The sequence below is a fragment of the Fukomys damarensis genome, unplaced genomic scaffold (assembly GCF_012274545.1).
Source record: "Fukomys damarensis isolate Sample0158 unplaced genomic scaffold, DMR_v1.0_HiC HiC_scaffold_25, whole genome shotgun sequence".
Classification (NCBI taxonomy): domain Eukaryota; kingdom Metazoa; phylum Chordata; class Mammalia; order Rodentia; family Bathyergidae; genus Fukomys; species Fukomys damarensis.
In genome coordinates, this window is record NW_022900937.1 from 16,212,043 (window position 1) to 16,235,793 (window position 23,751).

The 23,751-nt window shown below is 39.6% G+C and overlaps 2 protein-coding genes across 9 annotated transcripts in view; one reads left to right on the top strand and one right to left on the bottom strand.

Moving 5' to 3' along the window:
* The window catches only part of Trip4 (thyroid hormone receptor interactor 4), an 88,975-nt gene that overhangs the window by 8,036 nt on the left and 57,188 nt on the right, over window positions 1-23,751 (top strand). For 6 of the 8 annotated variants that reach the window (XR_783674.3, XM_010641170.3, XM_010641171.3 and 3 more), the window contains 3 exons: window positions 15,470-15,852; window positions 19,318-19,487; window positions 20,693-20,826. Coding sequence is in view for 7 of the 8 variants with exons in the window: in XM_010641170.3 (XP_010639472.1) it covers window positions 15,752-15,852; window positions 19,318-19,487; window positions 20,693-20,826 (405 nt within the window). In the remaining variant the exon portion in view is untranslated. Of the gene's footprint in view, window positions 1-15,469; window positions 16,410-19,317; window positions 19,488-20,692; window positions 20,827-23,751 lie in introns of those variants that run through there. The other 2 variants (XM_010641173.3, XM_010641174.3) reach the window with 2 other exon arrangements.
* On the bottom strand, window positions 7,375-12,210 carry Pclaf (PCNA clamp associated factor). Its single transcript, XM_010641169.3, has 3 exons — window positions 11,860-12,210; window positions 11,520-11,603; window positions 7,375-7,765 (listed from the first exon to the last, which is right to left on the bottom strand). Exons 1-3 carry the CDS (start codon window positions 11,903-11,905, stop codon window positions 7,599-7,601), a joined length of 297 nt encoding a protein of 98 aa, XP_010639471.1. The 5' UTR covers window positions 11,906-12,210; the 3' UTR covers window positions 7,375-7,598.

Genomic DNA, 23,751 nt, shown 5'->3' on the forward strand with positions numbered 1-23,751 from the left:
AAAAAAAAAAAAAAAAAAAGAGATGTGTAAGTTCCTGGTACCAAATAAAAAGGGGGGGCCCTGGTCAAGTGACTAGAAATGAGAGAAAATTAAACTTCATTAATAGCAAACAGGTACAAACTTCAATTATGAGTAAAAAAAGTTTGAAGCAATATATTGCCTGTTATTATTAAAAAAAAAAAAAAAAAAAAAGATGAGTAAGTTCCTGGTACCAAATAAAAAGGGGGGGCCCTGGTCAAGTGACTAGAAATGAGAGAAAATTAAACTTCATTAATAGCAAACAGGTACAAACTTCAATTATGAGTAAAAAAAGTTTGAAGCAATATATTTTGCCTGTTATTTTGAATAATCAGTGTTTCACTCTTAGGATATGTTGTTTTTATTTCAAAAGGAATATCTCATTCTAACAGCATATTTTTTTAATGTGTTAAGTGGATTTATAAACAGTATCGGTAAGAATTTTACAACCAGGTTTGGTGGCTCACACTTGTAATCCTAGCACTCAGGAGGCTGAGACAAGAGGATTGCTGTGAGTTTGAGGCCAGCCTGGGGCTATCTAGTGAGTTCAAGGCTGGCCTGAACTACATAGCAAGATCTTGTCTCAAAAAAAAAAAAAAAAAGAAGGAGAAGAAGAAATACCTCAAAATTATTCTGTTAGCATATGATTATTGTAACTTTTAAAATAATTTACAAGGGGCCAGGGATTTAGCTCAGTGGTTCTGCCATCTGCCTCATGAGTACAATGTCCCAAGTTCGATCCCCAGTATAAAAAAAAAAAATTACATTATCCCAAAGTCACTGTGTAGTTATCCTTTTTATAGAGAAAAAGCAAAGAACTTAATTACAAATTAGCACTGAGATTACAGGTGTGCACCATCATGCCCAGCTTTAGAATTTTTATTTTATAGCTGAAAAAGATTTGTGAGTTCTACTCTAAATCCCTTAGTTTTCTAATTTGACCCAGTAAGTCTGAATGGTCTAACAGCTCAGTGCTAAAAAGAAGGTATTCCAGGCCAGGGATTTAACTCAGTGGTTCTCTTGCCTGCCTTGCAAGCTCAAGGACCCAAGTTTGATTCCTAGTACCAAAAAAAAATAAAGGGCCTAATTTACTTTAGGCATCATATTTCTGTTCAAGATTTAAGCAGATAGCCAGCCAAGTGTGATAGCATACAACTCTAACCCCAGCAATATGGGAGGCTGAGGTAAGAGGATTGCAAATTTGAGTCCAACCTAACTGGAGTTTTAGCAAGTTTTAGGACAAGGTCTCTAGGTTCAATTCCCACTATTTTTTTAAAAAGATTTAAGAAGATAGCCAGGCGTGGTGGCACACACCTATAATCCCAGCACTTCGGAGGCTGAGGCAGGATGATTGCTGTGAGTTCTAGACCAGCCTGGGCTACATAGTGAGTTCCAGGTCAGTCTCAGCTACATAGTGAGACCCTGTCTCAAAAAACCCCAACGATTCAAGCAGATAATCTTTCTTGATTCTGACTGTCTTCCATATAATAGATAGGAGTTTACCCTGCCTTTGGGAGAAAAATAAGGCCAGAAAAGTGACTGTATTTGAAAATATGAAATCAGAAGTTTGGATTTCTCATTTACTATTTCAATTAAAGTATAATTACAACTTTCCTAAACAAAGACAACTGTAAGAAAAGGGATTGGGAGGCTGGGGATTTAGCTCAGTGGCACTGCGCCTCACTGGCAAGCAAGAGATCCTGAGTTCCATCCCTGATACCAAAAAATAGGAAGAAAGAAAAGCGCTTAAAGAATAATGTAAACCTCTATTATCTAGTGGGTTTTTTTGGTCATATTTTATTATACTAGGGATTAAAGTTGTTTATGAGAATATATGTATCTTTTCATATGAAGGAAAGTCTGTCATGTGGGTTTTATTTCTGTGATAATCAGTGCTATAGCGACATTTAGATAAGTCAATTAATTCAAGAGGATTTAAATATATTCTCTAACTAATCTTGACTATTAGCTCATTCATATTAGAATAAAAAGAGCAAGGATGGTACCAAACAATGAGGGGGAACTAGCAGAAACAGGATCATGAGAAGAGCCTATTAAAAGGTTTATCCAGCCCAGCATGGTGGCACACAGCTGTAATCCCAGCACTTGGGAAGCTGGGATAGAAAGATCATAAATTTGAGCCGAGCCTAGGCAATTTAGTGAGACTTTGTCTCAACAATGGCTGGGAGCCGGGCATGGTGGTGCACGCCTGTAATCCCAGCTCTTGGGAGGCTGAGGCAGGAGGATCGCTATGCGTTTGAGACCAGCCTGGGCTACATAGTGAGTTCCAGGTCAGTCTCAACTACATAGTGAGACCCTGTCTCAAAAACACCAAAAAAAAAGGCTGGGCATGGTGGTGCACACCTGTAATCCCAGCCCTCAGGAGTCTGAGGCAGGAGGATAGCAAGTTCAAGGCCAGTCTGAGCTACAGAGTAAGGTCAAGGGCAACCTGTACTACATAGCGAGACCCTGCCTCAAAACAAAACAAAATGGCTGGGGATGTAGCTCAGTTCACAGGCCTTGTGTTTAATCCCTGGTGTTGCGTATCAACAATAAAAGTGTAAAATTAATATTTTTTAAATTTAAGATTTATCAAATACACCTTTCAAATATATCAGTTTTCAAACTGTAAAATTATTTAATATACACTAAAATAAAAGAGTATTTTTAAGATGAACTGAAATCAGTGCACTTCTTACCTTTCAAATGAGGTATGGTAACTAAAAGAATGAGACACTCCTTCCTTCTAGGTATCTTCCCAGAACAGTTGAAGACACCAAATTACAGTGACAAGAACATACTTATATTTATAGCAGAACATCTCGAAACAGTTAAATCTTAGAAGCAGCCTGTATGTCCATCAAATGATGAATGGAAAAAGAAAATGTGGTATTTACATACCATGGAGTACTGTGCTGCCAAAGAAGGATGAATTTGAGTGACTTACGTGAAAATGATGCCTTGAGACCATAATGTAAAGTTAAATCAGACACACAAGCTTAAATATCACATGGTTTCTCTTATGAGAAACCTGAAGCATAGATAATTGAAAGGGCAAAATAAAAGAGAGATAATAGGAAACAGGGAAATAGATCTTTTACAAATGGGAAGTGACCCAGAGATCCAAAGTGAGTAGAGGGGGCGTTAACAAGAATTCAGATGTGCTCTGTACACGTACCAACTCCCCACAGTGAATGTAATGATTATGTACGCAAACAGGTACTAATAAATTTTATTCTAATTTTTAAAAGCACCAAAGGCAAAAGACAAAGAATCTGAGACTGCCATTCCATGGTAATATACAGGGAAATGTCATATACTTATTAGTGTGTATGCAGGAATCACTCAGGCTTGGATTTGAAGTAGATTCCAATCCATCCTTGCCCTGGCACATGCCACTCGCTACACAGAAAGTTCAATGCCATGTCAAGGCATGCAGGATGAAGCTCATTGGTAGATACAACAGTCCCCTAGCACGTGTGTGAGGCCCCGGGTTTAATCCCCAGCACCAAAACAAAACAACAAAAAACTAGGACAAAATTAGGAGAGCGGAAACAATATAAAGTAGTGACAGCAAACCTTTTAGTTCCTCTCTCTTCTCCGCCCGCCTTTCCCTGTGGTAATAGGGATCAGACAGGAGCTATGTCCCCACAGTTTTTTTTTTTTTTTTTTAATGAAGACAAGACGTTACTCACTTGCCGACGCTGGGCTCAAACATACTCCTGCCTCAGCCTCTCAGCATTGGGATTACAGGTATGTTCTATCATACCTGGTTTAAAGGCTCATATTTCTTTAGCTATATTTAATAAAATCAATAATTCATTTTTAGTTTCTCGACATTGTAAATAAAACTGGATCAGATTTAACATTGACATTCATCATTTAGTTAAATCCTACAGATGACTTCAAGCCAGCCCAGTCTGGGATTCTCAATATTTTCTGTGTTAACCCAGTGTAGTGACGCGCACATGTAATCCCAGCACTCAGGAGGCAGAAGCAGGAGGGTCACCACATGTTCGAGGCCAGCCTTAACTACATAGTAAGACCCTATCTCAAAGATGAAAAAAAAAAGAAAAAAAGAGATTTTGTGTGTTAATGAATGGATTAGTAGATTGGATGAAGACCTGAGGTTTTTTCCTAGTAGGTATTGGAATTCCAAGTGCCGTCTGGACCAGGTTTTAAAATGTTAGAGAACTGTAGATTTTTCTTGACCTAAGATTCCATTCTTTTCTCTCCTCTCCCCCCTTGCCCCTCCTCCTCTTCCTCCTTCTCTCTTTCTCACACAGACTCACACTATAGTTCAGGCTTACAGGCATGTACCACGAACCACATCAAGCCTATTTTGTTTTTGTTACTGTTGTCCAGTAACCTAGGGCCTTCACACTGAGCTTCATCCCGAGTCCTATTTTTTACTTTTTGTTTGTTTTGTTTTGTGTTTTGAGACAGAGTCTCACTACATTGCTAAACTGTTCATGATAGGCTCCTTGTGATCCTGCTGCCTCAGCCCCCCAGACTGCTGGGATTACACACTTGTGAAACAAAGCCCACCTAACCTGAGTGTTTTAAGAGTAGAGATATGGAAGGGTAAGCAAGGCGGTAGCCTCCAGTGTGATGCTGAAGGGCTTTGTTATGCTTTCACTATCAGGAGGACCCTGCATGCTGATTGAGGAGAGGAATGAATAAATCTGAGTGGGTAGGCGCAGTACCAGAAGTAGCAGCCCCACCCGAGCCTTGCCACCATCTCTTCCCCTCGTGGGTCAGTGCCCTGCACCAGCTTGCTACGTGCTGGGCTGGGAGATCTCCAGGCTTCTTTCTGGTGTGAAAGTACCAAGCCTGGTGGGGGGGTGGCTCACATTCAAAAGGTATTACAATGACAATGGCACCACACCCTCCCCTTCCACAGTGAGTGAAATAACTTGTTTTTGAAACTTTAAAAACTTTTAAAAATTGTGTACAGACCCAAGGCCCTGTTGTTTACACATATTTTTTGAGTCATTTTCCTGATAGTTTTTTTTTTTTTTGAGACAGTCTACCTAAGTAGCCCAGGCTGACCTCGAACTCCTGGTGATTCTTCTGCCTCAGCCTCCTGAGTGTTGGAATTACAGGCGTGCGCCACCATGCCCAGCATCGTGATTTTTATTTATTTAGGTACCAGGGCTCAAACTCAGGACCTGGCACTTGCAAGGCAGGTGCAGTGCCACTATGCTAAATCCCCAGCCCCCTGATTTTATCCCCGGCCCCCTTTTTTTTTTTTTTTTTTTTTTTTGATACCCGGGATCGAACTTGGGTGTTTGTGCTTGCCAGGCAGGCAGCGGAACCACTGAGCTAAATCCCCAGATTTTACCCTGATTTTTTTTTTGTTTTCCCCTGATTTTTAAAAGTAATGCATTCTGGGGCCGGGGATTTAGCTCAGCAGTTCAGCGGCTTGCCTTACAAGTGCAAGGACCCAAGTTCAATCCCCGGTACCAAAAACAAAATAAATAAATAAAAGAAATGCATTCTGCCTAATCCCAGCACTCAGGAGGCTGAGGCAGAAGGATTGCTGTGAGTTCAAGGCCAGCCTGGGATACATAGTGAGTTCAAAGCCAGCCTGAACTAATAGCGAGACCTTTTTTAAAAAAAAACTAAAATAAATTTTTAAATAACATAAATATAATACATTCATATGTTTATTGTTGTAAATTGGTAGCACAGAGTATGAAAAGACTTTTTTACTCAGGGGTTATAGTTTTCGATATTTGTTGATTTTTTTTTGGTTTTTTTGAGACAGAGTCTCACTATGTAGTTGAGATTGACCTAGAACTCACTATGTTGCCCAGGCTGGTCTTGAACTTGCAGAGATCCTCCTACCTCAGTCTCCTGAGTGCTGGGATTGCAGGCATACTCCACCATACCCAGCTTTGTAACATTTTTAAACAGTATATATACATGTATTTTACATAGCAAAGATTATTCTTCTGTATCCAGAATGTTTCTTAACAAATATCATGAACATTTTCCTGTCCTTAAGTTTTTTTTTTTTTTTTTTTTTGATACCAGGGATGGAACTCGGGTCCTTGTGCTTGCAAGGCAGGCGGCGGAACCACTGGGCTAAATCCCCAGCCCCTGTCCTTAAGTTTTTAAATGATTTAATTAGCTTAAAAACTGCACATTGAGCTCTGAGTATGGATATTGTCCCCATTTTGGTTTTAAAGTATTCTTCAGAATTTATAGAGAAGTTGTAAAGAAAACATACCACGGGGTTAGTCTTGATTGTTTCTAGATGATTGAAATTTCTGTACTTTTCTACATTGGTTATATATTTGTTATGGAAGTTAAACTAGTAGTTTTTTTGTTTGTTTGTTTTTGTGTTTTCTGCTGGAGAATGTACCCAGAGCTTTATCCATAATAATCTGTGAGCTATACCCTCACCCCTTAAACTAGTAATTTTTTGAGGTGTACAAGCTTTAATGGAATTCAATTTATGATAATCAACACTGAAATTGCTTTTTGAGAAAAGACTAAAGAGCCAGGGATTTAGCTCAGTGGCACCACACCTGCCTCACAAGCTCAAGGTCCTGAGTTTGATCCCCAGTACCACAAAAAAAAAAAAAAATGAGAGAGAGAGAAAAAGTAAAATTTCTCTGTGTCAAAACAAAACAAAACAGGGGCCAGGGATTTGGCTCAGTGGTTCTGCTGCCTGCCTTGCAAGCACAAGGACCTGAGTTCAATCCCTGGTACCACAAAAAACCAAACCAAACCAAACAAGACTGGGGATTTAGCTTAGTGGTTCCTCCGCCTGCCTCACAAGTGCAAGGACTTGAGTTCGATCCCCAGTACCAAAAACAAAACAAAACAAATCAAAACAAAAAATTGGCTGGGCATGGTGGCACTGTAATCCCAGCACTCAAGAGGCTGAGGCAGGAGAATCACAGTGAGTTTGAGCTCAGCTGGGGTTATATGATGAGTTCAAGGCCACCCTGAACTGAAGTACATAGCCAGAACTTGTCTCTAAATAAATAAATAAATAAATAAATATGAAAACTGGACATGGTTGTGTGTGCCTGTAACCCAATGCTGGGGAGGCTGACGTACAAGGATTGCTGCAAGTTTAAGGCCAGTCTGAACTATTTAGGAAGACCTTGCCTCAAAAGCACAAAGTAAAAATTAAAGAATTAAAAAAAGTATGTTAATAGTTAATGATGTACCCTTATCTAATGGGTGCTAATTCTCTTTGGTATGATAAAAATACTTTCTCCTGTGTTTGAAATGTGGGAGTGACTTAAAATAAGGAAAATATGTTTTTAAAAACCTTCATTTTGTTTTTTTGTTTTGGAGGACTGAGGATTGAACCCAGGTGCTCAAGACTACTGAGCTACATCTCCAGCCCTTTTTATATCTTATTTTAGTCAGGGTCCTGCTACAATACACAGACTGGTCCCAAACTTGTGATCCTCCTACTTCAGCCTTTAGAGCAGCTGCGATTACAGGTGTGTGCCATTGTGCCAAGCTAGTTTTTATGTACTTACTGGTTTAAAGAGCAAGTTTAAAAAGTTATGTAATATCTTATTTGCCTTTTATTTTGGGGAGGATATAAACACTTACTTTTTCTTTGTTTTTCCTAAGCCACTACTTCCTGGATCTTCAGGAATTCGATTCTCTTTTTCAGAATCTTTAGAGGAAAGCCTGAAGAATTCTCCAATTCCTTTTTGCCACTTGGGAGTTGGACGTACACAAACTGGATTCCCTCCTGAATACTTATTTTCAGCTGGAAAAAAACAAAACAAAACAAGTAGAACTAAATAAGAACACAGAATACAATCACAATTCCTTAAAGAATTTAACATCAAACTCTCAAAGATATTAAGTGGTATTATACCCATCTTAAAGTAATTAGATGTGACCAAAAAACCATATTCAGTCAATAAAATTCAATTAAATAGTTATGCTAGAAAAAATAGCTATAATAAAATTTTAACAACTAGAAAATTGTTCGTATTCTGCCCATTAAGCAGAGGTATTAAAATACTTATCATTATATACTGTCATACTAAAATTTGATATACTTCAAATATAATAATGGAATATAATATAGGAATGTAATAATTCCTAATATAAGGTAGTACTACCAGTTATGGAGGCTGAGGCACAGAATTGCTATGAGTTCAATGCCAGCATAGGCTACATAGTGAGTTTAGGACCAACCTAAACTACACAGTAAGACCCTGTCTCAAAAATAAAAAGGTAGCGGGGTGTGGTGATACATGCTTGTAATCCCAGCACTCAGGAGGCTGAGGGAGGAGGATCACTGTGAGTTCAAGGTCAGCCTGAGCTACATAGCAATACCCTGTCTCAAACACAAAACAAAACAAACAAAAAAATGGTAGCACCATGCAGAATAAACTGCCAGAATTTTATTAATAAGGTCATTTGGAAAAATACTTAAAAGTATTTTTAAACATTAAAAAATATTTAGTTAAAGCAGGTATAAAAAGTAAAGGGGCTGGGGATTTGGCTCAGTGGTTCCAGTGCCTGCCTTGCAAGCACAAGGACCCGAGTTCGATCCCCAGTACCAGAAATAAATAAATAAATAAATAAAATAAAAGTAATGTAAGGGCCAGGGATTTAGCTGAGTGGTGCTGCTGCCTGCCTCACAAGGTCCTAAATTTAATCCCTTGCACCAAAAAACAAAGTAATGTGAAAATATAATCAAAAGTTCCACTTTTCAAAGCCATTCATTCCTTTTGAGTTCATAAAGGAAATCCAATTCTCTGTTATTTTTTTGTTTTGTTTTGGTTTGGTTTTTCCCTGTTGTTTTTAATTAGGGATATAAAAGAAAAATTGGGGAAAAATTCTTACTCCTTTATATAGTATCTGAAAACCAACAGGGAAAAATTTCTGTCATCCCATATATATTTAGTTTGAACTAACATGTTTTTCATAACTTCTAAATTGTTTTTGTTCTTTGAGACAGGGTATCACTATGTAGTGAGACTGACCTGGAACTCACTGTTTAGCCCAGGCTGGTCTCGAACTCACCCTGTCTCAAATAACCCAAAAATTAAAGCTTACAAAAGTTGTTTCTATATAGTACTGTTTGTATTTTTCTTTTTCTTTTTCTTTTTTTGAGACAGGGCCTTGCTTTGTAGTTCAGGCTGGTTCTGAATTCACTATGTAGCCCAGGCTGGCCTCAAACTCCTGGCAATCCTCCTGCCTCAGCCTCCTGAGTGCTAGGATTATAGGTGTGTGCCACCCCTTCTGGTCCTATTTGTATTTTTCTAAAAGTACAAATGAACTATATTAAAAAAAACTGATCCTTTGGTTCATAATTTTACTACAGAAAACTCATAGGAATCTCTTCACCATTAGAAGATATTCACCAGCAGTAGATTTATTTATTTATTTATTTGGTACCGGGGATCGAATTTAGGTTGTTGTGCTTGCAAGGCAGGCACCAGAACCACTGAGCTAAATCCCCAGCCCTATTTTTATTGTTTGAGATGACAGTGTCTCTAAGTTGTCCAGGCTGGCCTCCAACTCCTGGCTGGTGTAACCCAGCCTCAGTCTCCCAAGTAGTTGGGACTACAGGCACATCCCACCTTGGGCTAGAAGTAATAGATTTAAACACAGCCCTGCTGACTTAGTTGTATGACCTCTACCAAGTTATATAACCTGAGCTTAACTTTTATTTGTTTGTTTTTTTTGAGACAGGGTCTGGCTACGTAGTTCTCGCTGGGCTTGAAATAAGTAGACCACGCAGGCCTCAAACTCATGGCGACTCTCCCTCCTTGGCCTCCCAAGTTCAGGGATTAACACCTGTGCACCACCACACCAGCAGTCATTTTGTCTTTCAGAGGTTATTGAAATACCTCCTCTCCAGATATAGAATGTGTTTACTAACCACATTGTCTTAATATAGATTTTTTTTTTCAGAGAAAGGCTTGGGGATTGAACCCATGGCCTTCCCACTGAGCTATATACCTCTCTCTTTTGTTTTTACAGTATTTTAAGACAGGGTTTTTTGGTTTGTTTTTGTTTTGTTTTGTTTTTGGTACTGGGGATCAAACTTGGGACCTTGCACTTGCAAGGCAGGCAGCGGAACCACTGAGCTAAATCCCTGGCCCCTAAGACAGGGTTTTGAAAAGTGGCCTACATGAAACTTGCACTTGAGATTCTCCTGCTTCAGCTTCCCAAAGTGCTGGGATTATAGCATGTGCCATCCTGCCAGCTTCTCCTTTTGTTTCTGCATTTCTTTCTTCCCCTCCTCCTGCCTTTCCTTTCCCTCTTCTAATTCTTTCCTTTCATCCTCTCTCTTTTGAGGATGGTATCTATGTTTTTTAACTTTGTGGCTCCTGATACTACCTTTGGGCGAGTAGGAGGAGGTGTAGGCAAGAGAAAGAGCTTCACATTGCTCCTTCTGCCTGTGGAACAGATGAGAAAATGCCCTGCCATCTGGTGCCTCATTCCTTTCAACAGGATGCTAAGTAGGCAGGAAGATGAACTCCAGAAGGTTTAATTAAAAACATAAAGGGAAGTACTGTTTAGGACTTCATGAGTTTTTAAGTCAACACAAATTTCCCCCTATTCAAAACATTTTGTTAGAAAATAGTTATTATTTCAGTCTCTTCAGATAAAAGGGAATACAATAGTAAAGATTTTTGAAGGTGAGCTGAACATGGTGGCACTTGGTAGGATGAGGTAGGAGGATCACAAGTTTGAAGCCATTCTGGGCTATAACAGCAAGTTCAGGGCTGAACTACATAACAAGACCCTGGCATGAAAGTGCAAGGCTACCTGGCCTATATAGTGAGTTCAAAGCCAACCCAAACTATATAGTGAGATCTTATCTCAAAAAAAACAACAAAAACAAAACAAAACAAAACATCAAGAAAAATGCGAAACCCAAAAAGAAAAAATCTATTTGAAAATAGTTTGTCTTCTCTTCTAAGAGTCCTCCACTTCTTTCCCAACTGCCCAAAAGGCCAAAGCCTCTTCCAAGTTCAAATAAGAAATTTCGGCACGAGGATGTTAATTAGAATAAATTTGGCCAGGTGTGTGGCACACGTCTATAATCCCAGCACTCGGGAAGCTGAGGCAGGATTGCTATGAGTTCTAGACCAACCAGGGCTACATACTGAGTTCCAGGTCAGTCTCAACAACATAGTGAGACCCTGTCTCAAAAAAACAAAAAAAAAAACAAAAAAAATTTACTGGGAGTGAGATTACTGGTCAGAACTATGGTGTCAGGCCTGGTGATTTCCACCCCCTTTTCTGTTATACTGGGGATTGAACCCGGGGCCTTTGCCCTGAGCTACATTTCCAGCCCTTTTACAATTTATTTATTTATTTTTGACAAAAGGACACCCACAGTTGGGGGAGGCTGTGCTGGAACGTTTGATCCTCCTGCCTCAACTTCTCAGAGTGCCAGGACTACAATTGTGTGTCACTACCACGCCTGGCTCTCATCCAACCCCTTTCCGGAAGATTCCTGTTGACCCAGGAGCTTCCGTGGTCTTTCTTACCTTTCTTCAATGACGAAAACGAGGAGGAATTATTGGCACAGGTGGAGGAACCCAGCACCTTCCTGGGAGCTCGAGAGGCCACCACTGCAAAGACAAAGTGAGAGCTGAGGCCTTGGCATTCCCAAGGGGATTGGCAGGGACACCGAGTCATGTTCTTGGCACAGTCACAGCCCCAGAGGCATGGAGAGGACAGCTCCGGGGTCCCTGACAGCCGGATGGCCTTCTCTGCAGCTTCCTCCCCTAGGTTAGGGACCCAGGCGGCCTGAGCTGGGTGTGCAGGGCCCGGAGCAAGGCATTCCTCCCTTCACCCCACACCCCATGCAGTGCCTGATCGCTTCACCTTTCCTGTATGTGCCCGGGACACTGTCTGCTTTAGTCCGCACCATGTTAGACCGCGAAGAGACGAGGAAAACACACTGACTTCCCAGCCAAGGGTATCTCGCTGGACAAGGACACGAAAAGGACTCTCCCGCCACGGTTAATAAGGGGCGCTTTCCCGCGCTCACCACCTCTCGCGAGTCATGACCCCCATTGGTTCCGCGCCTTCCCTAGGAAACCAATCACAGGGTCCCGTGGTGACAGCGGCCAGGCTCACGGCCGGGCTGTCCAGTCCATCAACGCGCAGAGCCCTTTGATTGGCACCCGCGCCAGGGGGTGGGTCAGGGCACCCCCTTCGCAACGGAGGAAATGAGCCCGCTAGTGGCGGAGGTGGGGGTTACGAAGCAGTAGCAAGAAAATTACAACTTCAAAAGTTACCATACGATGAAATCCATGATTGGCTCCAGGAAGAGAAGCCTAAAATTAGAGGAACTTTTTGATGCCCCTAAAAATAAATAGAGCTTGACAGTTTTGATACCCCTGACACGAGTTCTTATCCTTTCCATCACTTATTCCATAATAATTCTATGGAGTGGGGGAAAGAAAACTAATACAATATATCTACAGGCTTTGATATGCTTAGGGTCCTGTGTGACTAAAGAAAAACTGGGTCAATTTATATCTATATACACACGATGACAAAATATCATTCCTGGACAAATACGCCAAATGTACGGAGGACTCAACCCTCCTCCAGGCAAGCATAACTAGAATACGGAGTCGTAATTATTTTCCAACCCTGTACTGCTAATTATGATGCCCCTAGGAGTGAGTTTCACTTTCAGTCCACGCCTAAAACTGGGTTGGATTAACTTGCTATGAGATGTATTCTGTAAATGTCTCACTTTGAAAGTCAATCATAAGGAGTGAAAGTACAGCACTGTTTGTCTCTGAAGAATTCTGCTTGTGTTTAAAAAAAAAAGTTACGGAGTACTTTTAACAGAATCACCTACATTGTGTTATAAAATTACAGCATTTAGACACCAAGTTCATTAACATGACAGTAGGAAGTGTATAGGCAGTTACCCATGCTGAGTTCTTACCAGAAAAATCAAAACACTTCAGGGTATTTCTGTTTATCCCCAGGCCGCATCTCAATGTGGGCGCTTCTTAAAACCACTATTTCCTTTTCAATTAGTGTCTCTTTTACACAAGTCTGGATTGTTCATTTAGAACTCACATCTCATATTCCTGCAGAGACTAGAACTCCCTAGGGAATGTGTTCGTCTTTTCTCTTACTCTACATGACAAGTGAATATCTAGAAAGAAATTTTAATGTACTGAACTTTCCTCTCTCTTTTTTTTTTTTGGCTTTTTGAGACAGGGTCTCACTGTGTAGTTGAGACTGACCTGGAACTTACTATGTAGCCCAGGCTGGTCTCAAACTCACAGCAATCCCCCTGCCTCAGCCTCCCAAGTGCTGGGATTACAGATGTGCGCCACCACACCCGGCTCAGGCCCTTGTGCTTGCAAACTGGCATTGAGCTAAATCCCTGGCCCTCTGTATTTTTTTCTTTGGTTTGGTTTGGTTTTTTGAGACAGGGTCTCACTATGTAGTTGAGTCTGACCTGGAACTCACTATATAGCCCAGGCTGGTCTTGAACTCACAACGATACTCCTGCCTCAGCCTCCCAAGTGCTGGGATTACAGGTGTGCACCACGATGCCCAGCCCTCTGTACTTTTTTGTTTGTTTGTTTTTTGGTACCAGGGATTGAACACAGGTCCCTGAGTTTGGAAGGCAGGCCACTAAACCACTGAGCTAAATCCCTGGCCCTGTACTTTTTGATTTAAGGGCACTGTGTTCTACAGTAGAACTGTGTGTGTGTGTGTGTGTGTGTGTGTGTGTGTGCCTGAGGATCACACCCACATGCTAGGCAATTGCTCTGCAGCTGAGCTACATCCCCAGCCCTGTATGTCTTTTTAATGTTTGTTCGTTTTAGTTTTTGAGACAGTGTCTCTCTGTATAGTTCATGTTGGCCTTGAGCTCACTTGTAGCCCAGTCTGGCCTCTAAATCATGGCAATCCTCCTGCCTCAGCCTCCAAGGATCTGGGCTTACAGCCTGGCCACCATGCCTGGCTCAGCATGTGTTTTTAAACAGCAGTGATAATGAAGGATGCATGTCAGAGAGAAACAAACAAAAAAAAACACCGTGGTGTCTTCACCTTCTTGGGTGCTAAACTGAAGGCATGAACCACCATGCCTACCTATTATAAAAATTATCTTTAAGTCCTATGAAATGAGTGGGCTTATTCACTCAGGTAGAAATGTAATTTAACAAATGATAATGATTGTAAATGTCATTAAATTATACATATTAGAAACTAGAGAAAACACTCATTAAACTTGCACTACAAAAAAATACTGAAGAAAATAAAAGAATACTGATGTCATTCTTGAGGAACTAATCATTTTACCATAGTATGTATGATGTATTGAGTTCTTTTGTGCATTAGGACTTAGAGAATAATCTTGGACTTCAAGAAGTTAGTATTTTAGTTATGAAACTGAATATTCCTGTAGATAAGTTATTTGGATACATTAAATGATTTGGAATTTGGATATGCTATAATTAGTAATAAGTCAGATTTTTATGAAGAAACCAAATTTGTACAATTAACAATCACACTGACAATATTTTTTAAAGAAGTTAGAAAACACACATTTTCCAAATTAATGGCAACACAGACACTATAAACAATATGAATCAATACTTTTTTTGTGGGGGGACCAAGGATCAAACTCAGGACCTCATGCTTGCCAGGCAGGTGATGTGCTGCTGAGCTAAATCCCCAGCCCATATATTTGATTATTAATGCAAATGAAGACATGAGCATAAAAAGGTGAAATAGCATGTAATATAATAACTTTGTCTAAATATCCTGATAGGAATAGAGAACTTTTTACCTGCAAAGGTAAGCCAAGTGTCATACAGATGCCCATAACCCCAGGCTGAGGTAGGAAGATGGCAGATTCAAGGCCAGCCTAGGCAATTTAGCCATCACCTATCTTAAAAAGGAGGGTGAGGAGTGTAGCTCGATGCGAAGGACCTGGGTACAATCCCAAGACCAATAAATTCATTAATAAATAATAGTAGTTAAATGCCAGCCATGCATCAGAAGACATCTTCTCCAGAAGAACTTGGCTAAATATTTCCCAGCCCTTTGTCCCAGTGGAATGTGAAATTGCATAAATCCTTGGGTTTGTAAGTACTGTGGAAGGTCTTCAGAGCTAAACCCCAGTACCCGTTTTATTCACACACACCTTTGCTGAGGCTGATCCTCCTGGAAAAAACTTCACTCAAAAAATTAAACATGGGCTGGGACTGTGTAGCTCTGTGGCAGAGCTTCCCTAGCACGCTCCGGGACCTGCGTTTGATCCCCAACAGTGAGGGTGTGAATACAGTATTTAACTACATGGTATATCAGTAATAACCACCACCACCAGAGCAAGTTAACAGAACTTTTAGAATGTTGCTTTAAAAGTCCTACATAAGATCAAATCAGATTTTAAGTTATGTCGTCATTTTTTGGGATACTGTTTCTTATGCTCCCTCAACTATACTTTTTGTAGGTTTTTGGGCTGTCTTCTCAGCAATACTGCCAATGGCGTTCATCGAGTTTTAGACCTAACGAGGTATAAGGGTCACACGTTGATCCTGCTGAGGCATAAATACCAGGAAGCAGGGAGCAGCCCGAGGCCACGTACGTGGGCGGGACCTGCATTGGAGGCGGAGCCAGCGCGGGGCCTGGGCGAGCCGGCGGAACCCATGTGAGCGAGGTCGGTGTTGTGAAGGGAACCAGTCCCGCGTAGGACTTGGGTCCTTTGCTGCCCAGCTGGTTCCGGTCGAGGAAGATGGCGGTAGCTGAGGCCGTGTCCAGGGAGCCTCTAGTACACTGGTGCACCCAGCAGTTGCGAAAAACTTTCGGCCTAGATGTCAGCGAGGAGATCATGCAGTAAGATTGCTCAGGTCCGAGGCGGGAGGGAGATCTATGATGTGCTTTGGGAAGGCTAACAGGGAAGCGGGGAGGATTCAAAAGTTGATGAGAGAGAGGAGTTAAGAGGGTTGCTGTCGGTCTGCAGGGACCGCGCTTTGGCTTCCACTTTTGTAGTTTAGCTTTTGGAAAAGGTGGCAGCTTCCCCAGTATGCTGGTACGGCCTGTTTTTCTTAGGAAAACAACAAACCCGTAGCACACCTATAAAATGTCCCAGGCGGGCTTTTTTGTTTTTGTTTTTTAAACAGTCTGAAGAGAACGAGCAAGTCAAGTTATCTTTCCAGAAATTCCTTACTCTGAACGTTTCGATTTGCTCAGTCAGAGCTGTGTCAAGTAGGACCTCGGATTAAAGCGAAACGTAGTACAGTGAAAATAGTTCCTGACTCTGAAGTCACAGGTTCTACATTCTGTTGTCCCTTGCCACCACTTTTGGAACCTTGGACAATTTAAATTCCTTCCCTGTACCTTGATTTCTTCATTTACAAAATGATGTACTTAAGCATTCTTACGAAATACAGGTAATGAGCATGTTTCATATCTGTTTTTGACCAATTAACGAGCATTTGTTTCGCTATAGCAACAAAGACATTCATGACAACTGGGTTATGTCACATGAATGAGTGCTGAGATGAGGAGAGTAGAAAATGTGGGAGCCCGGAATAAGGATCCCCATTAAGATTTGAGACAATGGAAGTTTTACTGAAAAGGATGCACCTCTAAAGCATAGGGAGAGGTGGAGGTGCCAAGTGTTAAGGAGAAGAGGAAAACTTTTTTTGTTTGTACTGGGAATCGAACTCAGGAAAACAAGGCTTAGGTTTGTTCCTGTTGAGCATAACTGCATTTCTTTCACCATACTAGGAAAAGCGTCCAGTACATATGCTATCCAAGATGGGACAGCCACAAAATGTGATTCTTTTTCATTTAAAAGATGTAACATTATTATAACAATTTTTGTTGCATCTCATATTGATATGCCTGAGTTACAGTTTCCCTCTCACTTTCTCTCTTTTCTCTGGAGAAAAGGTTTATTTAGCTTACAGTTTCTAGAGGCTTCAGTCTATAATTGGCAGGCTCCACATCAGGGTATCATGGCAGACAGGCATTGCAGAGGAGAGACAGTTCATGGGAGGTGGAAGGTAGCTAAGCACGCAAGGGCTCAATTTTTTTTTAAGGCTTTCTAATACTATGAAGATTATTTACTTATTTATTTTTGACACAGGGTCTCACTGTGTAGTTCAGGCTGGTCTTGAACTCAGTATGTAGCCCAGGATAGCCTTGAACTCATAATGATCCTCCTGCCTCAGCTCCCCAAGTGCTGGGATTACAGATGTGTGCCACCACACCCAGCAGAGATCTTATATTTAAATTTGTTATTTTTATCACATTTTTTTGCCATGTGGGGGTTGAATCCAGAACCTTCTTACTGAGCTACATTCCCTAGCTCTTTCTCATTTCTTATTTTGAGATAGAGTCTTGCTAAGTTGCTAAATTGGTTGAGCTTCAAATTGCAGTCCTCCTGCCTTAGCCTCCCAAAATGCTGGGATCACAGGTATATGCCACCATGCCCAGCTTACTCTTTTCTATTTAATAAGATATGCTCACTGTAAAATGAAAAAAAGAGAAAAGGATAAAGAAAGCCAAAAGACTCTTTTCCCCATGCATATTATCATGCAGTGTATTTTCAGAAATATTAATTAGAGGGAAGAAAAATTAAAGATGCTTTCTTTTTTTTGTTTTTTTGAGGCAGGGTCTCACTCTGTAGTTGAGACTGACCTGGAACTCACTATGTAGCCCAGGCTGGTCTTGAATTCACAGTGATTCTCCTGCCTCAGCCTCCCAAGTGCTGCAATTATAGGCCACCATGACTGACTTAAAGCTGCTTTTAATTCTGTCATTTTGGTGTTTTAACTTTCTAGCCTTTTTCTACACATAAATGTATGTGCTCAAATATACATATTATTTTTATGACAATTAGGATCTATACTATACCTTCTGTTTCATGTACCATTATAATTTCATGTACTATTTCTCAGGTTGATTGTGGGGTTTTTTTGTTTTTTGTTTTGGTACCAGGGATCAAACTCAGGACCTTGCACTTGAGAGGTAGGCACGTACCAGTGCCACTGAGCTCAATCCCCAGCCCTCTCAGGTCAATTGCAATTATTTAGAACTTTCAGATTTGGTGGTGGCCTTATATTACATTTTATAAAATCTAAAGCCATGAACTCATTTAACCCTTTCCATATCAGCAGACATTGTAAATTCTTTTCTACTAATTAAATAATGATGCAATTAGCTTTTTATATAAAGATTTCTATGCCATATATATATATATGTATATTTTTGGTACTGGGGATCGAACTCAGGACCTTGCGCTTGCAAAGCAGGTGGCAGAGCCACTGACCTAAAACTCCGGCCCCTTTATGCCTTTTATATTTGTTGTTCTAAAAGAAGAATTACTGGACCATGATACAGATTACTGTATCATTGGCTAGTTGATTTCTAGAAAAGTTGTACTAATTTATACTCTAACCCAATATCATTTTTTTGTTGTTGTTGGTTTCTTTGAGGCAGGGTCTCACTGTGTAGTTGAGACTGACCTGGAATTCACTATATAGCCCAGGCTGGTCTCGAACTCACAGCAACCCTTCTGCCTCAGCTTTCCGAGTGCTGGGATTACGGGCATGCACCACCACGCTCCGCTGTAACCCAAAATCGTTTTAAGGAACACTTTACAACATTTCTTTAAAATAGATCTGCTTTTTCTGATGTTATATTAATCTTGACTTACAGCTCCTTTTTTTTTTTTGTTACCACGAATTGAACTTGGGACCTTGTGCTTGAGAGGCAGGTGGCGGAACCACTGAGCTAAATTCCTGGCCCTTGACTTATAGCTTTTAAGGAAGTTGAATTACTAACTAATTAGTTGTAGTATATGTATCTATAGTAAAAAAAAAAGAAATGTTAGATTTTGTAATATGGAGATTAAGTAATTTGTATTATTTCCAGGGAAATATGATGCCTGCAGACGTATAGCCAGAGGAAGTACTGTATTAATTCATTAAAAATAGCTTTGCAACCCTTCACAACACTGATTTCATTCTAAAAATACAGAGAAACTGTAAATGGCAAATATAGATGAAGGTTAGATTACGGACTACTTGAAATCAGAGTCTTTGTCTTTAATCAAATATACATTGCTTGCATCTAGCATAGCACTTGGCTCAATGTAAATACTCTACCAGATTAATGATTTTTGTTTTACAATGCTTGGATTGAACACAGGGCCTCATATGTGCTGGGCAAGTGCTATACCACTAAGCAACATCCTAGTCTAATAATTTTTATTACCTTCATTCTGTTATTATTAATGAAAAACAGTGTAAATTATCCTTCTTTCATCAATTTATATCTTTGCCTCCTGAGGTACATTTTGTCAATTGAGAGTGTGGAAGAGATAAGAGAATATGTGACAGACCTCCTCCAGGGAAATGAGGGCAAAAAAGGTCAATTTATAGAAGATCTTATAACCAAATGGCAAATGAATAATCAGGAGTTAGTTTCTGATCCTTTGCAGCAGTGCTTCAAAAAAGATGGTAAGTTAATACAAGTAGATAAATGTTTAAATGTTATTGTTTTGTTTTGTTTTTGATACCAGGATCAAAGTTGGGTCCTTGTGCTTGTGAGGTAGGTGGTGGCCCCACTGAGCTAAATCCCTGGCCCTAAATGTTATTGTTAGCAAGCAGATTTAAAGAACTTGGAGGTTGTGTCCAGGGCCTTGTACATGGTAGGCAAATGGTCTACCACTGAACTATACCTTCAGATCTTATTTACTTCATAGTCCTTTTTTTTGGTACTGGGGTTCAAACTCAGGACCTTGTGCTTGCAAGGCAGGTGGGAGCACCAATAAGCTAAATCCCCAGCATCTTATTTATCTCTTTATTGTGATGCTAGACGTTGAATACAGGGCCTTCTCACTGAGCTATGTATCCACCCAGTTTTAATTATTTATTTTGAGACAGAGTCTTGTTAAGTTGCCCAGGTTGGACTTGAATTTGCTGTCCTTCTGACTCAGCCTGCCAGGGTACAGGGCTTATAGATGTGCCTGGATTCTTTTTTAAATTTTTGTTTTGGAAATAGAGTCTTGTTAAGTTGCCCAGGTTGGATCTGAATTTTCATTTCTCGCCTAAACATTTGTGTAGCTGGGATTACAGGTATGTGCCACCATATCCATCTAGTTCAGATATTTTGAACTTAATGACTATCACAAAAATAGTCTTTTAGGTTTAAGTGTGGTTTCAAAATAATTTGAAAAACTTATGTACATTAAAAAAATGTTTTTCGGGGACTGTGAATATAGTTCACTGGTAGAGCTTTTGTGGAGCATGTGTGAGGTCAATACCCAGCACTGCAAAATATTAATTTTTTTGAGAGAGACATATTTTTTAGTTATGTGCCAAACAGGGTGAAAGTAAACTGTTGACTGATTGTAGTATGACTAACACCTAGAGGTGTCTATGTAAACCATGCAGAGGATACTAAATGATTGAAGGTCGTGATCATCATTCTGATGTAATCTAATATATTAGATTTTGGTGCCAGTAGCATTTGTTCAAATTCTTTGTCATTAGCTATAATCTTGAAAATAATGGTTTAAATTTAATTTTGGGTTGAGAAGAATTCTGCTTCCCTCAATGTCTTGACTCTAAATATTAAGTGTTGTTTTCTGTTTATTAGCTATAGAAATTCATTAATCAATCTTGCTTATCATCAAACTGTATCTGTGTGTTATTTCTGAAAGAAGTTTTAGATGGGCAGAGGTCAGGAGACCAGCTAAAGCGGGGTAGGCGGAAAGGAAGAAACAAACAGGAAGTTCCTGCCATTGCTGAAGTTGACACAACGGCAGAGGTCAAAACACCTTTTGATTTGCCCAAGGTGAGTGCTTAATAGAACACTGATGGTGAACCTATGGCACATGTGCTGCACTGAACTGTTCGTTATCATTGAAAGCTCTAAAAGATTCACCATTACTGGTACAGAATGAAGCTTTATTTGGCTTTATGGAAAAGAGGAAGTGACAGATATATTTCGGAGAGCCAAATGTACACCTTGGACTTCAATGGTAATTTTTTGAAAAGGGAACCAATTTAGGGAGAGAAAGTGATATGATAACATACTGCTTTTTTTTTTGTTGTTGTTGTTGTTGTTGGATAACTTACTATATGGCAGTTTTAAGAACTTCTATATAGTAATGACCCTTAATAAATAATAAGGTGCCTTGGTGCTTTCTGTTAAGTAGCTTTCATAAACTAAAACCTTTGCTTCACTCCTGAGTTCCTAGATTGGGTAGGGAAGGATTTGCAAATTAATAATGATTGGGCTGGGGGTGCAGCTCACTGCCAGTGTGTGTACATAGGTTTCACAAGGCCCTGATTTAACATTTACTTTTTGTTTGTTTGTTTTAGAGACAGGGTCTCGCTATGCAGCCTAGGTTGGCCTTGAACTCACTATGTAGTCCACACTGGCTTTGAACTCATGGCGATCCTCTTGCCTCAGCCTCTCGAGTGCTGGGATTACAGACCTGTACCACCTTGCCCAGCAGCATTTACTTTTACATCTCTTGATGTTTCAAGAGTAGTTTATATCTCAGCAGCATATTTCTGCATCTATTTACACTTATTAAAATCAAAAACTTGGAAAGTAAGTTTCTGGATTAATGACTTTTTTAAAATTAGGAACTATTAAACCTTTTCTTCTGGGGAGATACAGAGCTAGATTTCTGTGAGTCTCTGCTCACAGTGTTTCTATCAACCAGTCAATATATAGTCTATGTGTTTCTGTTTAAAGATACCTTATTTTAAAAATATCATTGATTTATTGACATTGAACTTACAGTGAACAGACTCTTGCCTGTCTGTAGCTTGTCTATACAACATAGGCTTTTGCACTTAGGGATACTAGAAAAGTGCTTTAGCACTATATGTAGAGGCCATTTAAATAGCACAAAAAGCACAAAACTAATGAAGATGTGGCATAAAATAGACCACCAAAAAGATATTTTTTGTTGTATGAGAGCTGGAATGAAGGTCAGTCATTGCCTTATAGGAACTTAAATTTTTTGACACATTATATGTCCATGAATGATCCTAAAAATCCCTTGAGTTTTTAAACTTTGTACTACAAATTTTCATAAGTAGGTAGAGGCATATCTCTCATTAACAGGCAATTCATGTAGTTATTTGGACACTTTATTTTATGTCTGCTGTATTTAAAGCACTGATTTGGACATTGGTAGTGAATAAGATATAATCTTGTTGGAAGTTACCATGAAAGAAATAAAAAGATCAATGTAATGGGAAGTAATTGGTGGAGAAAAATTACTTAGGTAGATATTCAGGGAAAATCTGTCTGAGAGGGAGAGATTCTTTTTTTTTTTTTTAAATTGAGTTTATTGGTACAATCTAGGTATACAATACAGTTACATTCATCATTGGGATTCTGCACCTTTACATAATAGGTCTTGATTCTCATTTTTTCCCCTTGTCCCTGCCCTCCCTTCACCCCCTCCTCCCCTCCCCATTTACAAACACTTTGTTTCCATTTTTTCAGTTTCTCATATTTTTTTCCTCTCCCTTATTACCTTTCCCCCACCCTTCCCACTTTCCCTACATGTTTAGCCCTTTACTTCCTATTTCACATTATTAATTATCTCATTACGATCCTGTGTACTATTGTAGTTTTTCACTCTAGAGAAACTATTCGGTATTTCAGTTAAAGAAATCTCTGTATGAACATTAAAAATAGGGAATCCTAAAATAAAACTAAAAAGGAAAGTAAAAGAGAAAAGGCAATGATGTAACATTAAAATAATCCTTAATTCTGGAAATGAAAATGGTCCCTAAACATATTTAAATTACTTCTTGCTCTTATAGTCTTACCTTATTCTTTTTTTCATTATTTAGAGAATACTTTATTAATTTCTGTAATCAAACCCACGTAGATATGACCTTACATGTTTAGTACGATGTGTTACCCCTGAGAGGGAGAGATTCTAACCAAGACTTCAGCCCTGAAAAGAAGCCATTAGGTATAGAGGTGGGCTGAGAGCACTGCAGGTGGAGAAAAGTGTACTAGAGAAGCCTGCTGTGTATAGGACATAGTGAACAAGGGAGGAGCGGTGCGACGATGAAACTTGGGGGCATCATATGTAGGTCATTGCGAGTAACTTGGATTTTAAACACAATGAAAATCTGGGCAGTGGCTTTAAGCTACAGAACGACTTATTAACACTCTTGCTTGCCTCAGTCTCCCTTTCTGTGTTTCTCTCTTGCTGTCTCTTTCCTACAAAATAAACATTTAATGGCCTTTATGTAAAACAGATCCCATCAAAGCACAGCCTGAAGTTCCTCAAATACTTTATTTTAATATAAATGGATGCTTTTGTGGGAGTCAAAATACACTTTTCTAATCCTGCCCTAACCACCATCCCTGAGAGTCAAAGATAGTATATACTGACTAATTTTGAAAAATGGCAACCTACTAGATTAGATAAAATCTTCAGCATAAGTTTTTCTTTCTTATGTACTGAGGTACTTTGGTTAAAAAACACTTTGTTTGCAAACAATTTGGTTCACAATCAGAAGCTTCTGGCAAAACTTTGTTTTTGTTTGCAAACTCTTCATCAGTGACAAACCAGAACCATGGCCATCTTTTCTGTATGAACAGAAATGTGGTTGTCTTTTCTAGAATTATGGAACAAATTAAGTTCATAAACTGAAGTACTACTATATATTGACTTCTATTTAATATTGTAATAATATTAAACATATTAAAATATTTAATATCTATATCAACTTTAGG